Source organism: Charadrius vociferus, unplaced genomic scaffold (assembly GCF_000708025.1).
Source record: "Charadrius vociferus isolate BGI_N301 unplaced genomic scaffold, ASM70802v2 scaffold315, whole genome shotgun sequence".
Classification (NCBI taxonomy): Eukaryota; Metazoa; Chordata; class Aves; order Charadriiformes; family Charadriidae; genus Charadrius; species Charadrius vociferus.
The window spans coordinates 114,610-135,832 of NW_009648453.1; the positions used below are offsets into that span (position 1 = coordinate 114,610).

The 21,223-nt window shown below is 37.8% G+C and overlaps 1 protein-coding gene across 1 annotated transcript in view; it reads right to left on the reverse strand.

Moving 5' to 3' along the window:
- TTN (titin) overlaps positions 1–21,223 on the reverse strand; it is a 244,945-nt gene that overhangs the window by 71,290 nt on the left and 152,432 nt on the right. Inside the window, 41 exon segments of the mRNA XM_009885623.1 lie at positions 8–36; positions 142–441; positions 840–1,133; positions 1,225–1,509; positions 1,609–1,905; positions 1,993–2,292; positions 2,768–3,070; positions 3,169–3,543; positions 3,640–3,942; positions 4,044–4,343; positions 4,785–5,063; positions 5,164–5,469; positions 5,574–5,770; positions 6,860–6,965; positions 7,059–7,358; positions 7,602–7,901; positions 7,993–8,108; positions 9,244–9,430; positions 9,534–9,830; positions 9,924–10,211; positions 10,308–10,429; positions 10,527–10,704; positions 10,840–10,987; positions 11,113–11,264; positions 11,556–11,840; positions 12,407–12,521; positions 12,609–12,796; positions 13,156–13,458; positions 13,578–13,880; positions 13,993–14,262; positions 14,883–15,149; positions 15,245–15,369; positions 15,467–15,875; positions 15,983–16,261; positions 16,353–16,619; positions 16,749–17,015; positions 17,108–17,276; positions 17,430–17,527; positions 17,678–17,944; positions 18,785–18,908; positions 20,898–21,040. Of these exon segments, the coding sequence (XP_009883925.1) occupies positions 8–36; positions 142–441; positions 840–1,133; positions 1,225–1,509; positions 1,609–1,905; positions 1,993–2,292; positions 2,768–3,070; positions 3,169–3,543; positions 3,640–3,942; positions 4,044–4,343; positions 4,785–5,063; positions 5,164–5,469; positions 5,574–5,770; positions 6,860–6,965; positions 7,059–7,358; positions 7,602–7,901; positions 7,993–8,108; positions 9,244–9,430; positions 9,534–9,830; positions 9,924–10,211; positions 10,308–10,429; positions 10,527–10,704; positions 10,840–10,987; positions 11,113–11,264; positions 11,556–11,840; positions 12,407–12,521; positions 12,609–12,796; positions 13,156–13,458; positions 13,578–13,880; positions 13,993–14,262; positions 14,883–15,149; positions 15,245–15,369; positions 15,467–15,875; positions 15,983–16,261; positions 16,353–16,619; positions 16,749–17,015; positions 17,108–17,276; positions 17,430–17,527; positions 17,678–17,944; positions 18,785–18,908; positions 20,898–21,040 (9,641 nt within the window).

The window sequence follows — 21,223 nt, forward strand, 5'->3', positions numbered from 1 at the left end:
CTCTCACAGCCAAGCGTAATGTAACAGTTGGAGGCACTGAAACAAGAAGAAAAATGACAGAGTGAAGATGGAGATGAAACAGAGAAATTGCCTTGCAGTGTTCTGGAGATACTTGTATGGATTTTTTTAAGGCAGATATACCTTCATCATCTTGTATAACTACATTGAGGGGCAATGATGGTTCACTTTCTCCAATAGCATTGACAGCTTTGACACGGAATTCATACATATGAAGTTCATCAAGTTTTTCAACAAGAAGAGATGTTTTTGGACAGAGCCTTGCGTTAACTCTTTCATAGTCTTTTGAATCATGTCGCCTCTTCTCAACAATATATCCTAACACAGGACTGCCACCGTCACTACGCGGAGGCTTCCAATCTAGCGTAATGGTTGACTTCGTCCTCTCTGTGTACATGAACCTCTCAGGTGCTGTTGGAGGACCTATTAACAGAGATAAATCATAATGAAAAAAACATTATAAAAATAGAGAATTTTTAATCATATGAATACAGTAGCTCTGGCATTTTAAAGTCATAGCTTTTGTATGCAAAGTATCTGAGTATGGTTATGGATAGTATGAAGTTTCTCATGTACGCAGATAAAAAGTTAACAAGAAGTGTCTCAGCAGACATCAGTATTTTATTATATAAAGAACCATAGTAGTTTTACAGAACTGATTCAGAGATCTGACTGAAGTAATTAATCTAAGGCAGATGCTGTATCCATATAGTAGAAAGGAAATACGGTTTCTGTATAGAAAGCAACCCACACAATAATACTAGTTTATTAACCTATAATTAAAAATTGTTTAAAAACCCTCATAAAAATAGTTGTCTTACCTAATGGATCAACTGCAAGAATGGGTCCTATTTCAACAGGTGGACCGGTACCAAACTTGTTCTTGGCGCTAACACGGAATTTATATTCCTGCCCTTCAACTAGACCTGTAATATCACATTTAGATCTCTCTGTGTCTACAGCTAGTCTCCATGTATGCATTTTGGCATCCTTTCGTTCAACAATGAAGCCTATGATATCGCTGCCACCATCATCTTCAGGATCAGACCAGTTAAGCAAACACATCTTCCTGTTTGTGACCACTGGCTTTAGGTCAAGGACTGGCCCAGGAACATCTGAGAAACAAAATCAAACAAATAGGATAAAGCCCAAAGATTTGCTCACCAAAAGAAATGCTCAGCTGATTTCAGAAAATATTTTACTTACCAAATACTTCTACTCTGGTTCCTGCAGATTTGGAGCCACTGCTATTGGTAGCAGTAATGACATATCTTCCGTGGTCTTTTCTCAATGCATTCTTAATGGTTAACTCAGATTTTGTGCCAACATTTTCAATAACAACTCGATCTTTGTCTAATTCACCCTCCTCCACAGTCCATACAATAGTGGGAGTAGGACGCCCTGTCACAGTAGCAGGAATTTTAATAGTTTGTCCAGCCATGACCTGAATGCCTGCTTTGACGGAAACATCCAGCTCAACAGTGGGAGGCTCTGCAGAAGAGAGAGGAACAGTTTGTTAGTTCAAGGGAGAGATTCAAAAGTATCTTTCAGGCAGCTGCACATTTCTTGAAAATAATACAATTGAAATACCTTTAGGTTCTGCAACTGTTACAGGTTCCGTTTCACCAGGTGGTCCTTCACCAGCTGCATTAAGTGCAGTAACACGGAGTTTATAGTCTGCACCTTCTCTGACTTCTTTAACAGTATACTGTCGAACTTTAATGGGTTTCTCTGTGCAACGTGACCACTCTTTTACTCCCATCAGTTGTTTGTACACATGGTAACCAGTGATATCTCCACCACCATTATATGCAGGAGGTTCCCATTCTAACTCAATAGAAGTTGAGCTTGTATCAGCAACCCTTGGGATCGGTGGACCAGGTGGCACTATAAATAAATAGGTGTAAATCAAAGTTAAAGCCTATGAATCCTATTCTGTCACCGTCTGCTATTAGCTTCTGCTAAGCTACTTACTTATTGGGTCCTGCGCAGTTTTTGGATCCGATGGTGGACTAAATTTACCAGGACCAGCTGCATTTTCAGCACATACTCTAAAGATGTAGGTTAATCCTTCCAACAGTCCTTCAACTTTTATTTCCAGAGCACTCACAAGACTCCTGTTCACCCGAGCCCAATGAGTACTATTAATTTCACGTTTTTCAATCCAATATCCTATGATCGGACTGCCATTGTCTTTTGGTTCATTCCATTTAACCAACATACTGTTGCTGGTAATATCTTGCACATCAGGCTTATTAGGTGGATCTGGTGGAGCTGAAAAAAAGAATTATAATTTTGTCATCACTGCTGTCTTCTTCAGAGCTTACTCAAATCTAAGAGAGAACTAAGATATGAGAAATGATTAATTTCAAGTCATTTATAGTTCTACTCTCTTTCTTAGAAACTTTGATTTCTTACTGCAATTGGTAATCAAACTTGCAGTGGTTCTCTCTTTTGGTAAGAATATTAGTCTATTGAACACAGAGAATGTCACTATTCAGATGTTAAGTGTTTTAAGTGTAAAGTTTTATGACAGTGATTGTAATTCTTATTTCTTTACTATTGAAATTAGATTTTTTTTTTCAATATTTTCCTTTATTTCGATGGTTTAAAATGTGCAATAAATAATAATTACATTGGCCAAGTTTCTTCTGGGAAGCATTCGCATAGATGAAGCTGAGTGTTTTAAGAGTCTGTGTAGTTTTACATTGCTTTTCTGAAAAGGTTGTATTTCAAAATTAAAACTTACAGAAAGGATCTTTTGCTGTCATTGGTTTTGAAACACACGGTGGCCCTGATCCAACTCTATTTTCAGCAAATACACGGAAGAGATATTCTTTTCCTTCGATCAGTTTTGTTACATGGAATTTGCAATGCCTGAGTGTTGAACTGACAGTGACCCAGCCCATTTCAGCTTTTGTATTGTCTTTCTTTTCCAGTACATAGTTTAGGATTTCACTTCCACCATCATCAAGGGGAGGCTCCCACTTGCAAATGACAGAATTTTTCCTCACATCTTCAAATACAAAGTTGACTGGAGGCCCCGGTGTATCTGTTAGTAAAGCAAGAAAAAAGATGAGTGCTCATCTTGTGTGCTTCTGACCCAATACTCTGAACAACTAGGTGGTTTTGAGGATATTAACTACGTACCTAACACATTGACTTCACACGAGGCTTTTGCCACACCATGATCATTTTCCACTTTAATTGTAAATGTGCCATGATCTGCTCTGATGGAGTCACGAATTGATAGTACAGACTCTCCTTCTTTATGGTTGTCAATGCTCATACGTTCTGGCAGTGAAAGCTGGAAAGGTTCCTCTTCTTCAGCTTCACCCTTCTTCTTCCTTGTATATGTTGTTACTCTCTTTTTGATTTCCTCTGGTTTGACAACTTCATCATTCCTCAGCCAAGTGATAGATGGATAAGGTGACCCTGAAATATGTGCCTCAAGTATGATCTCATCACCTCTCTTCACTTCAAGGCCAGACTGCAAGTTTGCAGCAAGGAAGACTTTTGGAGCCTCTGTAATAACACAGAATGATAAATGAGAGTAGAATCTTCCAATATGTTTGAGGATATATGGCAATTACTACAAACAATCAAATAAGCGACTCATACCAATAGGATCCACAGCTTTCACAAAAGGAGTAATCCGAGAAGGCTCACTGATGCCAGCAGCATTCTCAGCACGAACACGAAACTGATATTCTTTTCCTTCCTCAAGACCTTTCACTGGGTAAGTTAATAGAGGTACCAGGTAGTCATTGCATCTCTCCCACCTCTCCTTGCCCTTTGCAAGCTTTTCTATTATATAGCCCATAATCTTGCTTCCACCATCAAACAGGGGTGGTTTCCATGTAAGTGTTACTGATTTTGATGTTGGATTATGGACCTCAAGGTCAACAGGAGGATCTGGAGGCTCTGTGGAAGGTAGCAAAAGAGGGATCATATGAGAAAAGAAAGTATAAAGATTTTAGTTAAAATTCAGTTTGCCAGATTATTTAGTAGTAAAAAACCCTTACGTTTTGGGTCTTCTGCAATGATTGGGTTTCTTAGTTCAAGATATTCACCTCCTCCAATCTTATTGACAGCTTTAACACGGAAGTAATATTCACTGTTTGGAATAAGATCTTTGACTTGCCATGAAAGCTTATTTTCACCAGACATGACTGGGATATATGTTCTACGACCAGCTTCTCTCCGTTCCAGAACATAATGCAGAATAGGAGTACCACCATCGAAGTCTGGAGGTTCCCAGGACACTTTGCAAGAATTCTTAGTTACTTCGCTTGCCTTAATGTCTTTACACTGTCCAGGTGGACCTGTTTTAAATAAGAATAAAAAAAAAATAGTTAACTAAATAGAGGGGAAACTGTATTCCTACAAATATGAAATTATAATGCATTTCTTTGCTTTTCAGAAAGCAGACCAAAACCACTAATGTTGCCACACAGCATATATATGAATTTGTGTTCCTAAAGGTGAAAAATATTCAGAATTCTTATAGGCTTTTTTATATTTATATGATGACTATTCATAATAATTGGGTTTTGAGCAGCCACTGACTAGTTAGATCAACTTGGGATAAAGTGCTTTTTGGTGGGATTTTGTAATATTAATGTTTTTATGGCAATCTATGTGTGTCTGAGTTGAAGTGATTCCTCCGCATGGCAGAAAAGGGGCTTTTCTAGTCCTTTCTTCTGTCAGCTGCAGGGCTCAAGCGAGCGTAAGTCTCTTTCTTAGAATGGAAGAAGCCTAGTTACCTATGACTTTGACGTTGACTGAGCCAGTTGTTGATGCCAGCTTGTTCTCCAATGTGATAGTATAAACACCAGCATCAGCATGAACACTGTCTATGACTTCAAGCAATGCAGAGGTGTAGTCACTCTTCATTGTTGTTCTGTCACCAGCTTTCAACTCTTTGCCATCTTTGTGCCATGTTATAGTTGGGGATGGAACAGCTCTGAAGGGTACAGGGATACTTAATTTCTGCCCTTTAACAACAACGATGTCACGAGTTTTTAGATCAATGGTTGGATTACCTGTAAAAGTAAGTATAATATTACTAGAAAGTTGCGAAACACCATTCTTTTTTTTTTCAGTTATGCAGATCTGAAAAAAAGAAAATAAATCTATTCTTACAGTCTGGGTCCTTGGCAACAACTTTTTCTGAGACGTCTGATGGCTCACTAGCTCCAACAGCATTGACAGCTCTGACTCTCAGCACATATTCCTTGTCTGGAACAACACCTTCCTCCACTTTACATTTTAGATCTTTTATTGGACGAGAATTGATTCGCATCCATTTTTCTGTTCCTGCTTCACACATCTCAACATTATACCCAATAATAGGGCTTCCACCATTCTTCTCAGGTGGTTTCCATGCAATGCAAATATGCTTTCGACCCGCATCTGTGACATGTAAATCCTGAGGAGGTGAAGGAGGGCCTGCAGAAGTGGAAAATAATTGTGTCATTTTTCTCCCAAAATATCTGTTCTAGACAGTACACTGCTTCCATAATCCATACACTGTATATTATACTACTACTTACTTGTTGGATCTTCAATATGAATGAGGTCAGTTGGTTCACTGGGATGACCACAGCCAGCCTCGTTTTCTGCACGAACCTGGAACTGTACATCTATACCTTCAATGACATCAGTCACTCTGAAATTGCAATCTGGACCAGCTGTCTTGCCAGCTTTTACCCAGCGAGTGGCTAGTTTTTCTTTCTTTTCAATAACATATCTGAATAAATTGGGGAAAACACTATCAGTGTTGATATATGAACACTTCATATTTCTTGCTCAATAAAATAGATAAAGGGAGATTAGAACAGTTTGACCAATGGAAAAGTAGAGAGAGTCATGAGTGACATATTCAATGACCTTAATTTCATACACCAGCCACCTAGTCCTAGTAGTCCTGGTAGGGCTTGGACATAATCGGTCTGACAGTACTGACAGACCCAATTCTAAAAGCGAATTCCTGAACTTTTGCTGTGTTCTCAGGTTTTAGAGAACTGCAGAGGTAACAGAACCTCCAAGCTATACTTGTATCTTTGCTAGTTTGGATCTCAGAGGTTAATCCACTGAGAATATTTGTAGATATTATCCGTAAGTTACTCAGTTGCCAAAATTCAGCATATCATAGGCTATGGGAAAGTAATGTGAATTAAATGCCTTATGTTGCTTCAGGCAGATCTCTGTAGTTATCAGTTTGAGGGATGCTTACTGTGATTGGGAAGGAGAGGAAGAGTGAAAATATAAAGAGGAAAAATCTAACTGGCATTCAAGGTGAATTTCAGACGACAGATACTTTAGAACCCAAAGAAAAGGATAAGTTAGAAGCAACTCAAAGGAGTAAAACAGTCTGTTTGAAAAGTGTAACAAAGAATAAAATGCACAGAAAAGAGATGAGGCTTCAGTTTAGCTGAGTGTATACAGTTTGAATGACAAACTAAGGCAGAAGGAAAATACACTAGTATTACTTGGTACATGGGTCTAAGTGGCTACAACTCTGGAGGAACTGGAGACTGTGGTTGAATTTTTTAAATTTTATATACAGTTCAATTTAATGTGGATTGATTCAATGCTATTTTGAGGATGTTGACACACATTCATTGTTCATGCACATTAGGTTATGTATATTTGTGTAATTGCCACATTTTAAAATCAAACCCTTAATTGCTTTGACCACACGTCTTCTCTTTTACATCCATCCACCTTTTTTTCATATAAAATACGTCCATTTAATATTTAAACATTTTGAGAGAAATGTCTTCATAAAAAGATCTTAATCTACAGGAAACAATAAACAAACTTAAAATGACCTTACCTTTGAATCGGTCTGCCACCATCATTCTTAGGTGGTTCCCATTTCAAATCAACATGACCTTTTGTCACTTCAACTATTGTAAGAGCATATGGAGGCCCAGGCGTTGCTAAAGAAAAGAATTACACACATTAGCAGAATAGGAATCTATTACACTTGAGCTGTTTCTACGGATCACTCAGTAAGCAAATCTGAAACTTACTGAAAGTATCTTTAGCAAGCACTGAATCTTCAATTTCACAATAGTCACTTTGTCCAATGGCATTTTCAGCAGCCACACGGAACACATACAACGAGCCTTCAGTCAGTGGGCTCACTGTGTACTTGGTGTCTTTCACTGTTGTATCAACTGTCTGCCAGCCTTTTCGCCTTACATCTCTCTTTTCTACAATGTAGTTGGTAATTGGGGAACCCCCATCTTTTTCTGGTACCGTCCACTTAAGATCTGCTGTGTTTTTAGTAATATTAATAACCTCAAGCCACCGAGGTGGTGAAGGAGGATCTGTAAAATAGAAAAAGAAGGTACAAGAGGTTAGTGTATTTCCCATCAAAGATCTTGGAAGACAGGGAATACACCAAAACTATTAAAACTTCACATTTTCTTAGCTGAAGCGGGGGAGATTCTAATATTTAATAAACCTTCCAAGAGTTCACTTGGTACCTACAGAGACAGGCAGACATGGGGCTTTTTTAAAGACACAGACAGTGTATTTCCAGTAGCAGCATGTTCTGAAACAATACTCACAGAGCCTCTCCTTGCACAGCACAGGGTCACTGGGCTCACTGGGCTCACTCTCACCAGCCTTGTTCACAGCTCTTACACGGAAGGAATATTCTTGTTTCTCCATCAGCCCTTTGAGGAAGTGTTCGGTTGTGGGAACTCCTTCAGCCACTCTCACCCACTCATCTGTTCCGGTCTTTAACAGTTCAATGACATAAGATTCAATCTTTGCCCCTCCATCATGTTCCGGCTTTGTCCAGTTCAGGAATAACGATGTCTTGCCAACATCTTTCACAGTTGGCTTTCCAGGAGGCCATGGTGGATCTAGAGAAGAGTTTAATATTAATTATGTGATTGAAAACAAATATTTTTTTGTTGTTGTTAAATTAAACCATTAAAAATGAATTTATTATACCAATTGGGTCTTTTACTAAGATTGGCTCCGTTTCCTTGCTTGGTTTTCCAGGTCCTGCAAGATTCTCTGCCAAGACACGGAACTTGTACTTCTTCTTATTTGTAAGACCTTTAACTCTGGAAATAAAAATTACATTTGATTAAACCAAATCTACACATTAATTCATGCCTAAAACATTATTCTTTCTACTCTTCATACTACAGTCTACTTGCAAAATATGAAAATACCCAAATTACTGCTAATGATGTTTTATGAAATGGTGAACATTCAAAATAGTTATATTGTCAACAGTAAAATGGTGCACCATGACATAGAAACCAATGTTTTGGGTGCCATCTTGCATTTTTACATGTTCTGTGGTTGTTAGTTACTATGAGTACCAGGAGAAAAAAAAAACAGGGTTTTGGCAGATTGATACTTGAGATAGCTATATCTGCTATTTTAGAATGTCTTATAAATAATCACATAGCACAGAAATTAATAAGCGTAACATTCTACTCTGCTCTGGTGAGACCCCATCTGGAGCACTGAGCTCAGCTCTGGAGCCCTCAGCACAGGAAGGACTTGGACATGTTGGAGTGGGTCCAGAGGAGGGCCACAAAACTGATGAGAGGGGTGGACCAGCTCTCCTGTGAGGACAGACTAGGAGAGGTGGGGTTGTACAGCCTGGAGAAGAGAAGGCTCCCAGTGGACCTTATTGTGGCCTTTCAGTACTTAGGGAGCTTACAAGAAAGCTGGGAAGAAACTTCTGAGCAGGACCTGTTGCGACAGGACAAGGCGTAATGGCTTTAAACAAAAAGAGGTAAGATTTAGACTAGACATAAGGGAGAAATTTTTTACACTGAGGGTGGTGAAACACTGGAACAGGTTGCCCAGAAAGGTGGTAGGTGTGCCATCCCTGGAAACATTTAAAGTCAGGTTGGACAGGGCTCTGAGCAACCTGATCTAGTTGAAGATGTCCCTGCCATTTGCAGGGGAAGTTGGACTAGACAATCTTTAAAGGTTCCCTCCAACCCAAACTATTCCACGCTTCTCTGATTCTATTTAAAAAGAGATGATTCACTCTTCTGTAAAGACATTCTTCTTTAAAACTAAGTATCTAAAAAAGTGTGCCACCAGATGTTAGTTGGATCTAAACTTAGGAAAGCAAGGAAAAAAAGAGTAAGAACAATGTAAAACTTGTTTAAAAGCCTACTGTTACATTTTTATGTCTCTGTGACCTATTTCAGACTAAACTGACTATAGTCTTACTTGAATGTTGTATCTTTCACTGGCATTTTATTGCATTTTATCCATTTATCTTGCTCAGGATCATATCTTTCAACCCAATATCCAGTTATGGGGCTGCCACCATCTTCATCTGGTTCATTCCATGTTAATGTGACTGAATCTTTAGTGACCTCTGTAGGCTTGAGACCTGTTGGAGGGCCTGGTGGATCTGTACGAATTAATAAATTTAAAAAAACCAAAACCATCACATATATGTTTTTTTTCCCTTGTAAAAATATTGTAAAAAATTATCATTAATATAATTAACTGACCAAATGAATATTTTGCAATGATGGGGTTACACTGTGCTGGCTCTCCAATACCGTACATGTTCTCAGCACTGACTCGGAACACATATTCTTTATGAGGAGTTAAGTTGGTAGCTCTGAAGTTTGTATCCTTAATAGTTGATGACAATTTGTGCCATATTTCACTGTCTGTAGCTCTTTTCTCAAGGACATAGTTGGTAATTTTAGAACCTCCATCATCTCGTGGAGGATTCCACGTCAGAAGGCAGGATTCATTTGTGATTTCTGATACATCAAATGCAGCTGGTGGACCAGGTTTATCTGTAGAGGACAAGATGTGAATGTTAATCTTCTGCTTGCATACCTCAATAGATTACTAATGATTTTTTAAAACAACATAAAATACATGCATACCAAGAACATTAACTTCAACAACAGCAGTAGCACGTCCACTGGAATTTACAGCTTCTATAATATAGGTTCCACTGTCACTCCTTTTGCTGTCTGTAATAGTGACTGTTGAATGATTAGGTTTGGTTTCAATGGTGATTCTGTTGTCAGGTCTTAAAATTTTGTCAGCCTTGGTCCAAGTAATCTGGGGCTCAGGCTTTCCAGTTACTTTAGCTGGTAGCTCAATTTTAGTTCCAGCTTTCACAGTAAGTCCAGCAAGAAGCTTCACATCTAAGAAAATTTCTGGAGCCTCTGATTTAGGAGAGAATAAAAACATTGTTATAGAAACGTATTTCAGCGATTGGTAAAATGAAGCAGCTATTGTCATTCAGTGATTGAAGTAATTACCTTTTGCATCAATGGCCTGAATATCATCTGTTGGCTTACTTGGCTTGCTAGCTCCTATTCTGTTCAAAGCCTTAACCCGATATGCATACCACTCTCCTTCCTTGAGTTTTGTTACTTCCATTCTGTTTGTTAAAAAAAACAAAACAATCCAGATATTTCAAGTGGTGAGGATGTCTCAGTTACTTGAAAGGATATACCTTCTGATTTTAATTTACTTACTTTGTTTCAACAACAGGCTCCCCACATATCTCCCACTTGTCTGTGCCACGTTGGGATTTTTCTACCAGATAACCCTTAATGCGGGCACCACCATCATATTTGGGAGGCTCCCATGTTAGGAAGATTCCTTTTGATGTTGGATTTCTCCATTTAACATTCTCTGGTGGATCAGGCACCGCTATTAAAAATTAAAAACATAGGGGGTCTTAGAAACCAGTCCGAGGAAGATTTTTTTTTTTACACCTTATTTTGAAAAAAATCAGCAACATTTCGGAAACAGAAAATCAGCAACAATGTGAAACAGTTGACTCACTTGCTGGTGCTGACATATTTACAGGTTCATCAATATATGCAGGTTCTCCTGGGCCACATTTATTGCATGCAGAAACTCTAAATAAATATTCTTTTCCTTGGATGAGGTCAGGTACAGTGAACTCTTGGTCATCAACATGGTCCATAACCTAAAGAGAAGGAAAGCTCCAATATGTTTCTAAAATTTATTTCCAAAGAGCAATTACCAACATTCAGTAGCACATGTGGAAACAATATAGCAAACAGAAATTGAAATTAGAAAGAATGAACGTACTTTGTTCCATGTTTTCCGGCTTACTTCACGTTTTTCAATTATATAGCCAGTAACTGGACTTCCACCATCATCTTCTGGAGGTTCCCATGCCAGCTGTACTGTGTTCTTGACTATTTCTAAAACTTTAAGTTCTCTTGGTGCACTTGGACGAGCTAGAAATCACAGAATTGTATTAATTATTTTGTAACTGGAGTTCGGCAGATGATCTCTATGTAATCTATCTGCCACAAGACTTACTCTTCTTCATCATTCTTCCTTAAACAGCAAAGTTGGATATTGAAACCCAGAAAAGAGGTTTTTTGGAGGATGGATTTCTAGTTTTTAGTAATATTTTAATATACTTGGTTTACTGAAAGTTGTGTAATTTCACACTATTAAACTAATTAGATTTTAGCAAGACAAATATGGTATGCTATTGCTATAATATATACATGTCTGCTTACCAATGACATTAACATCAATTTCTCCTGAAACAGATGACACAGGGTTTTCTAATGTTAGGGAATAAATTCCCTTGTCTGGGCGTTCACTTGGAGTGATTACAAGTTCTGCAAAGGAGGCAGTGGTCTTCACTGTTACACGATCACCCTCTTCTAAGACTTGATCACCAAAAGACCATGTGGCGGTTGGCACAGGGTAGCCAGTGATAGGAACACGAATCTTGATTGGCTCTGGAACAATAACTTCCAGCCCATCTTTAAATGCACTTAGGTCCATTGTAGGTCCGACTGGAAAAAGAGGAAAATGCATTAGATGAAATATTTTCAGATATTCTGATATAGCTAATGATAGTTGTGTTGAGAGGCTGATTCTGACAGTATCTCAGCCTGAAGTTTGGAGCTGTCTAAGCCTAGGTGTGGCTTATCAATCCCTACCTCTTCCAGCTAAACGTTTTTTAGAAATATGTGAGATGATAAGACATCTTAGCATTATCAAGTAGGAGATGTATTTTACCCTTTAATATGAAAACTTTGGGTTTTTTAATATTTTTTTTTAATCTTCTCTGCTTTTCTTTCCTTCTGTTACCTCCCACCTTCCACAAAGCTAGGTCAGGAGACAAAAGGTCATGCCTTGCTCTTCAGGCAGCCTAATAGGTCTCTACCTAGTAGTACAGCTAATTATCTGCAGAATTCATAATGGAGGAGAAATAGCTCAGAAACTCAAACGTCTAAGGCTCTTTATACTAGTTGACATCACAGTTATCTGGTGAAAAATACACATATTACCTGCAGGATGTACTTTAATTGTGTGTCTTATCTGATTAATTTTCTTTAATAAAGAGTATATGGCTTACCAAAAGTATCATCTGCAGTTAATGGTCCAATAGCTTCCGCTGGGTCAGACACACCAGCTGCATTTTCTGCTGAGACTCTGTAGTAGTAACTGGATCCTGGCTTCAATCCAGTTACCTAAAAAGGACAAATAATCATGTAGTAACTCATATTAAAGATGATCTACACATTTTGAGTGCTTTGTTGATGAACAGAACATCTTACCTTAAAAGTAAGAGCAGGTACTAGTTTTGGGTTACAGCGAATCCACTTGTCTGTTCCTTCTTCTTGCCTTTCAATAATATAGCCTAAGACTGGACTTCCTCCATCTTTGAGAGGAGGTTCCCATGTGAGCTGCACTGATGACTTAGTTTGATCTGAATGATCAAGGTTAATGGGAGGACTTGGTCTCTCTGAAAATAATTTGAGAGAAAAACATTTTTGCAACTGATAAAGGAGTATGGTTCTGCACATCAGCTGTCTATACTTTTAAGTGCTCTTTTGACAGACTTTGCATAGCTTTTTCGAAACCATTTTTTTAAATTGACGCTGAATCCTAATTTCAGAGCCAAAATATTTGGAGTTCTTACTGAACCAAAGGGTAGCAAGGTACTTCTAATATATTTGAAGGACAAAAGTAGGAAAAATCTAACTGTACATGGTATTTGCAGCACACATGTTTCTCAATTGGACCTTCCTGCACATATAATATAAAACCAGACAAAATGTCCCCATCTCATAATGTAATCACAATCAGTGCTTGCACACTTACCAATTGGGTCCATAATTTTTACTGCACGTGTAGCAGGACTTGGTTTGCCAACTCCAACCATGTTTTGAGCTCTTACTCTGAAGAAATATTCTTCATTTTCCACAACATCAGTCAGGACAGCTGACAGTTCATCAGCTCCAGTGGTCATAGTTGGCTCCCATTTGATGGAAGCTCTGTTACGCAGTTCAATAACGTAGCCAATAATTGGAGATCCTCCATCATACTCAGGTGGTTCCCAGGTAAGCGTAGCTCCAAACCTGTTCACATCAGTAACTTCTACATTTTGAGGAGGACCAGGAACTTCTGCATTTTATTTTGGGGAGAAAAAGGAAAAACAAGGTATGTGTTTATTACCTATTAGAGTTTGCACTCCTTTTTTTACACTGTCATCAAAAGCTCAGTTTTTCATAACTTCTGCTCACCAAATTTGCTCTTAGCTTCCACCGGTGTCTCTGTTTCCACTGGCTCACCAGTGCCCACTCTGTTCCGTGCACTAACACGGAAGAGGTACTCAACTCCTCCTTTTTGAAGTCCAGTAACAATGTATTCACAATTTTCAGCACGATCAGTGACCATAATCCAGGTCTTACGCTTGATATCACGTCTTTCAATGACGTAGCCTAGTATTTTACTTCCACCATCACTTTCTGGTTCTTGCCAGGCGAGGCCAACTTCACCATCATAAGTTTCAGTAACTTCCAAGTTTCTAACTGGACCCGGAACATCTAACAAAGATATGACAATATTTATGGCATTGCATTTCTTTTTTCTTTTTTTTTTTTTCTCCCCTCTGGCTTAAATAAATGTAAGAAAGATTTTAATGATGGGAGTACTTACCAATGACCTCTACATTGATGAATGCTTCTGCCTGGCCATGTTTATTTCGAAGTATAACCTTGTACCTTCCCTTATCTGATTTCTTTGCTTCATAAATTTTGAAGGTACTGCAGTCAGTTGTTGTATCAACAGTTGTTGTGGGCAGACTTTCCTCCCCTTTCAACCATTCAGCTTCTGCTCTTGGGTAGGCATCATATGGAACAGTCATTGTTAAAGGCTTCCCAACGTCAACCACAAGGTTTTGATCACCAGTCTTGATTCTAGGTGCAGCTAAGGAAGATCAATGTGACAATTAAGTACTTACATATTAAAAAAAAATAAAAATTATATATTTGCATAGTCAGTAAAGCAGCTAACACAGAAAAGTAAAAGGAGCTGTTGTGTGAATTCTAAGCAAATCCTTCATATACTCCAGAGAAGGAAAGTCAGGCTGGTTGATATGTAGTGTGTCCTCCTATAAGATCAGGGAAGAGGGAGTTGCTTTTTGAGAATTAATGTAATGGATTTTATTGGTCTGATCCTGTAAAACAGACAAATTAGGAATTAAATGTCTTATATAACTGAAATGAACAGGCCAAATAACTTTCATATTTTAGATCTGCAGTGACCTAAAGAAAAGATTGTGTGTCCTTTAAGCTCACTTCATGCTCTTTGGTATAGACACTGGAAAGCGGCCTATATTTTCCTCAACAGTTGGATCAGCATGGTATAATAAAAAAACGTTTGTTGCCTGAATTATAACTCATACAGTTTAAAAGACTTGCACTTGTCTCAGCCTGATTGTGTATTCATTTTAATTTACCTCTTTGAAGGAACAAATATCAATGTAGTTAAATAGTTAATTCACTAATCAAAGATTTTATAAAAGAAATGCAAAACGACCAACTTACCAGCTAATTCAAGCTTAGCTCTAGCTTCCTTATCTTTGGCAATAAATCTGTATTCCCCTTGGTCACGGGGCTTTATCTCGCACACCTGCAGCCTGTGGACCTTTCCTTCACTCATCATCTGATGTTTGTCACCTTGGACGATAATCATGTTGTTTCTCAACCATTTGACCTCTACACCATCTTTGTTCAACTCGGCCATGAAGATGACATCTGCACCAGGAGCTTCATAAATATCTTGTGGTGGTCGAATGATCTCAACAGGGATTTCTGAAATAAATATCAATTCATTTGGTGTTGTTTGTGTACTGCTTCTATTATTACTAAATAATGGAGAAATAAATCCTATTCAAATTTACTCATACCTTCAACAAAAAGTCTTGCCCTAGATTTCCTGTCATCCACTCCACAGGAATATTCACACTCATCATCTAGTCTACAATCTTTTATGATTAATCTGTGCAGATTTCCATCCTTTTCAAACTGGTATCTTTATGGGGGAGAAAAGTAAGCAGCATTTTAGTTTCCAGACAAAGCAACAAAGTAAAGCAAGCACATTTAGCATATTAAGAGCATAATGTACATACTTTTTGCCTTCTTTGATTTCTCTTCCATTTCTGTACCATCTTACACTGGCTTTCTCTTTGGAAAGCTGGCATGTAAAGACAGCATCATCAAATTCAGTGACGGTCTGGTCCCGGAGATGTTCAATGAAGTCTGCCGGTGCTTCTGTGATGAGAAGCTCTGCAACAGATTTGTCTTGTCCAGCAGTAACAGTGTATTCACCTTCATCTATAAACCCACAGTCTTTAATGATGAGTGAGTGTTTGTATTTATCAATTTTGTACAAAATGCGCTTGCTGAATGTGATCTCTTCACCATTCTTTGTCCATTTGAGGGTTGCATTAAGGCGATTGACTTTGCACCAGAACGTAACCGTTTTCTTTTCCATGGTCTCAATGTCTTCAAGAGGCTCAACAATTCTGAGATCCTCCTCTGTTAAGACAGAAAAAAACAAACTGATTAATTCACATCCTTATGATCGTGATGTGAAATTGAACGTAAGATGATGAAATAATTTTAAAACAGTGCAAGTTATTTACCTAATACTGTTAAGGCAGCAGAGCTTTTGACGTGTTCGCCTCTCTGGTTTGACAGTGAGATGGTATAGGTAGCTTGATCTTTCAACTGTGCATCTCTGATTCTGAGAGTGTAAACTAAATCCTTCTGGACGATAATGTATTTTGCACTATCAAATATTGCCTCATCATTTTTGTACCACTTCTCTTTGGCACCTTCTTTATTGACTTCACAGTTGAAGATCATTTCCTGACCCTCATTAACTTCTTGGTCCTTAAGGGGAGTTATAATCCTGAGTTTTTCTGAAATTTAGAAAATAGAAGAAATAGGACATCATGTAGTATAAGGAATGCAAGAAAATACACACCTATACATTGATAAAATAAAGCTTACCAATCACTGTTAAGCGTGCTGTAGCTTTAGCTTCACCAACCATGACAGTATATTTTCCTGCATCTCCTAGAACAGAGTCTTTAACCACAAGTGTTCTCTTTTTGCCATCTGAAATGATGTCATACTTATCACCAGGCTCCAGGACTGTGTCACCCCTCAGCCACTGTACTGTAATTGCCTCTTTAGATACTGAACAGACAAATTCAGCTTTGTCTCCTTCCAGCACCTCAAGATTTTGTGGTCTGGTAAGAAATTCTGCTGCAAGTTCTGAAAGAAAATGTTTTTGTAGATATATATAATTTAGTTTTTACTTATGAAGGGAATAAATCAAGTTTTGTATTCTTATTGATTTTTTTTTTTTCCCAGAAAACAAGGCCACCAAAGTAAATGTCTTACCATGTACAGTAAGTTTTCCTGTTGTACTAGAGCCTCGGAGCTTGCAAGTATATTTGCCAGCATCTTCAGGATGAGCATTACGTATGAGAAGAATTCTCTTTCGGCCATCAGAAATGTGTTCAAATCTACCACCATCAGGCACCTCCTCATCCCCTTTAAACCAAGTAACTTCAGCATTAGGCTTTGAAACTTCACAGATCAATTTTACAGTGTCATTTTCATTTACTTCAAGATCAGGAAGATTTTTTGTGAAAACAGCCTCTTCCTCTGCAACAAGAATTTAGAAGGATGATTAAAGCCTTTCATCAAAAAAACATTTCCTCTTGTTCATAGATTAGATTCTAAAAAACGATGTTTACCTATCACCGTAAGTAGGCCTGAAGTTCGAGCTGTTTTTGCTTCACAGGCGTATTCAGCTTCATCATCAAAGACACATTTACTGACAACAAGAATGTGTTCTGCACCTTTGGAAATTATGTCATACTTTTTGCCTTTTCTAATTTCAACGCCATCCTTAAACCACTTCACCTGTTTTAGAACAAATCAATGTGGTTATTAATATTAACATACTCAACATAGATTTCCGTTATGTGTTCTTTTGTAACAACACAATAAAGTTGTCAATTTTAAGAAAAGGTCTAGTTGAAGGAGTTACTCAGATTAAAAAGTAATGTTATTGACCTTGACGCCTGGACGAGAAATTTCACATTCAAACCGAGCAGATTCTTTTTCTTTAACTTCAAGGTCAGTTAGGGGTTTCAGGAACTCAATGCGAATAGCTGTAAGAGAAAAGAAAATTTTTAGTAGAGGAAAGTCTCTGGTAGAGAAGGATAAATTGCCGACATCATTGATATTATTGCCAGTCATAGACACTAGTACATAGCATTCATAGCACTTAGACATTTTGTAGAAATTTGTAAATGACTCACGTTCTACATTGAGAAAACATGATGTCTTAAAATCCTTAGCATCACAAGTATATGTTTTTGCATCATCCAGTGTGCAGCCATGGATAATGAGTTTTCGGACCCTGCCATCAGAAATGATATCATACTTCTTCGTTTTGTGAATTTCTTCTCCATTTTTGAACCATTTAACTTTTGCATTTCCCCTGGAAACTTCACATTCCAGTATTGCAGTGGCCTCCTCTTCAACAGTCTGGTCCTCCAGTGGTTTAGTAAATTCAACTGGGGGTTCTACAAGAAACGGATAGATTTGTGATAGAAAAGATCTAAATTATAGCCAGCCCTATGCTGGTGCAGAACTGTCCCATACTGTTTACTAATTTTCCTTGACTGTCTAATCAAAAAGGCTGTGTCTGCTGAAGCGTTTGTTTTGGGGTTTTTTTAATTTTTATTTCTTTATGCACAGACATGTTCAGTTAATGCAGCTAATTCCCTCATTTTCAGCCTACTGTAAAATTAGACTGAATGATATCCTTATCCATGGGGTTTTTACTCACAAAACATTACAGAGCCTTGCAACTCAGCTTCTTTAGCTGAATTATACCCACATGATCTCAGTGACTCCGAACTTATACTCTGAACTTAAGGAATGATTTTTTATTTTTCCTTGAATTACTAATTTAGAAGTGTGTGCAGTTTTTTGACTTCATAGCCATACACAGCTTCCAAGCAGTGCAAGTGGGTATACAGTCAATGTTATGTCACTTGACTGATGGTGTAGTTGTGCTCTCATAGGTTTCAGTATACTCCAAAGAACAGAAAAAAAGCCAACAGTAGCCATAAAGGCCAGTGGTTCATCTTGAGGGCAATTGAATGTTAAAGTCTGCAATGAAGCCCTGGAAACCCTAATGAATTGATTCATCTCCCATGTGTGACACATTTCCGCTCTTTCCCCCTTTCCTGAGTTCTTCTGTGAAGCATAAAGATTTTAAGTGGCTCTTCTAATGAGGAAAGTTACCACCTGTCCAATATTGTATGTATGATTCTACTAATTTGATATATGGTGTATATTAACGTACTATGAATGGACCATTAACATTGATTATGGCATAATTAAAATGACTGACTTACCTTTCACAAAAAGATTTGCTTGGGTTCTGAAATCTTTTGCTGTCAGTGATACCTCTCCTGCATCTGTTAACTTTACATCTCTAAGAATAAGTGTGTGAACTCTTCCTTCAGCACGTATCACGACCTAATAAAGTACATAAAAAAACCCTTTGTAAGTATCTACAACAAATATTTAAGAAATATTTAATGAAATAGCATTGCCATTTATTGTTATCTGTGGAGTTTGGTTGTTTAATTTTATATGAAATTTTGATTATTTCATTTTCTATATACTAGATACAGGTCAAGACGCAAATGCTTTGAGGATTTTGAGAATGACTTCTGTTTTGTCCTTTTACTTACAAGAAATTGCAACTTTAAGTTTCCTTGTGTTTTAAGGTATTTGTGTACTTGTATTAGAAAACCTGAGTCTACTATCAAAGTTCAAAATGAGGCTGACTTGAAATCATGTTTATTTTGAACACTACTAATAAATACCAAAATAAGTAAATTTGTGGGAAAAAGTTGGTATTACTCCTGGCTACATCTAAACTTTTAAAGAGGTATAAAGAGGTTTGGCACACTCCTATACGCTCTTTTGAAAATGCCAGTTTGACTTTCTGTTATTAAATTTGGTTAAAAAGCCTGCCTAAAAACCCATTTCCATGTTGATCTATTGCTGAAATTACTTTGCAATCATGAGTTTGAATTGGGCTACTCCTACACAAACATCCCATTTCTCTAGGAGTGGACCTGGGGGATTCAAGGATACATAGTGCATTGCAGCCATTAAGAGTGCTGCTACTAATGCATGCTGCAAATTTAAACACAGCTCTTGAAGAATTCTATTTATTTATTTTCAGAGAATTATGTGATCAAGTAGTAGATGCTAATTTAGAAAAATAAAGTGGAAAAGTGAGCTTCTAATTAAAATGATAGGTCATATAGGTAAGAACAAAATACTGTTCCATCATACAGAATATTGAACATAATATTTTTCTTGCCAGGCAGTAATAACTATCAAGCCACTGCACTGATAAATAGCTTTCCACATTTTTATTCCTAGACTCAGAAGTGATTACCTGGATTTATTTTGTCTCATCTTCTGAGTTTCAATTTTGTTTAACATCTGTTCTTAAATACTGTAAGAGGGTCACCTATTGCCATGATCTGTTTCCCTTTCTTATTTCTTTTTTTTTTTTTTTATGAAATAGTTTTGATTTAGGCAAATTTGGTGAAGCTCAGAAAGATGTAGTAAAACCAGAAAATAATATGTTAAAAATTCTATTTAAAAAAAAAAATACCTGTACCTAAGTATCATTAGCAGAATTATTACAGGTTCTGAAGCTTTGCTGGGTCATGAATGCCTTGAAAGTTTGCTTTGTCTGAGGTTTCCAATTTGTATTTTCATTTGCATTATTTCCCTTAGGCCAAGCACATGAAAAAGAAGCCTTAAAACCAATGATATCCATTTATATTTTATGTTTCTTAATGTATTTCTTTATGTTTCTTTATGTATTTCCCCTACGGTTAACTTCAAGTATTAAAGTGACTGCATTCCAGGCTGCTCAGATCTCAGAGTTAAGAGCCAGCACTTGATGAAGGGTTAAAAATAGCTAGTGAGAAGTGCTTGACAAGCAAATCTGCCCAGAAAGTTATCTGCGGAGCCAGAACAAATGCCTGAAATGGAATGTGGATCCTCTTAATCCCCTTATATGCAGAATCAGACTGCAGCTCAGCATTCAGGAGAAAAAAAGCATTTCCTGATAGCACCTTTCAAAACCCTCTCATTGTAGCTACAGTTAAGCTGAGCAAAAATCATTCAGTAGCCCTGCGGCTGAGTCTCCAACAGAATCAGGCACAAAATCACTGTTGTAACGATTGATACTTTGGAACCTTAGTTTCCCTTTGTACAATAAATACTTGTCATATTCCAGAATACTGGAATGTCTGGGAAAAAAAATGCTATATCTGATTTACTGAGGATGTACCATTAGGCACAGCAGCACTACTGTGTTGCTGTGCCTCAGTACTTCTACTGGTGGAGAGTAAATGAGAAATAAAGAAGGGGAAGAGAGTTGAAAGAGAGGAAGGAGGAGAAAACATGAGGAAAAATAAAGTTTAGTTTCTTTACCTTTTCACTGGGCTCCAGTTTCTTTCCTTGCAGGAACCACTCTACTGGGATTCCTTCATAAGAGAGTTCGCAATCGAAGGTTGCCGATTCCCCAGCTGTCACTGTTACATCCTTGAGGGGTCTCAGCAAGCCAATTACTCGAGCTTGGTAAGGAGAAGACATCATTTTCAGATTGGTCACTTCTACCCAAGAGAGAGCTGCTGCCCTTATGTACTAATCTCCATGGTGGCTTCCCTCAAGAGAGACAGACATCGCAATGCTGCTCTTTAAATTCCCTAAATAGAAGAGGCCACCCTGGGTTTTTAGGGGGAGGGCTGGTCACCTAA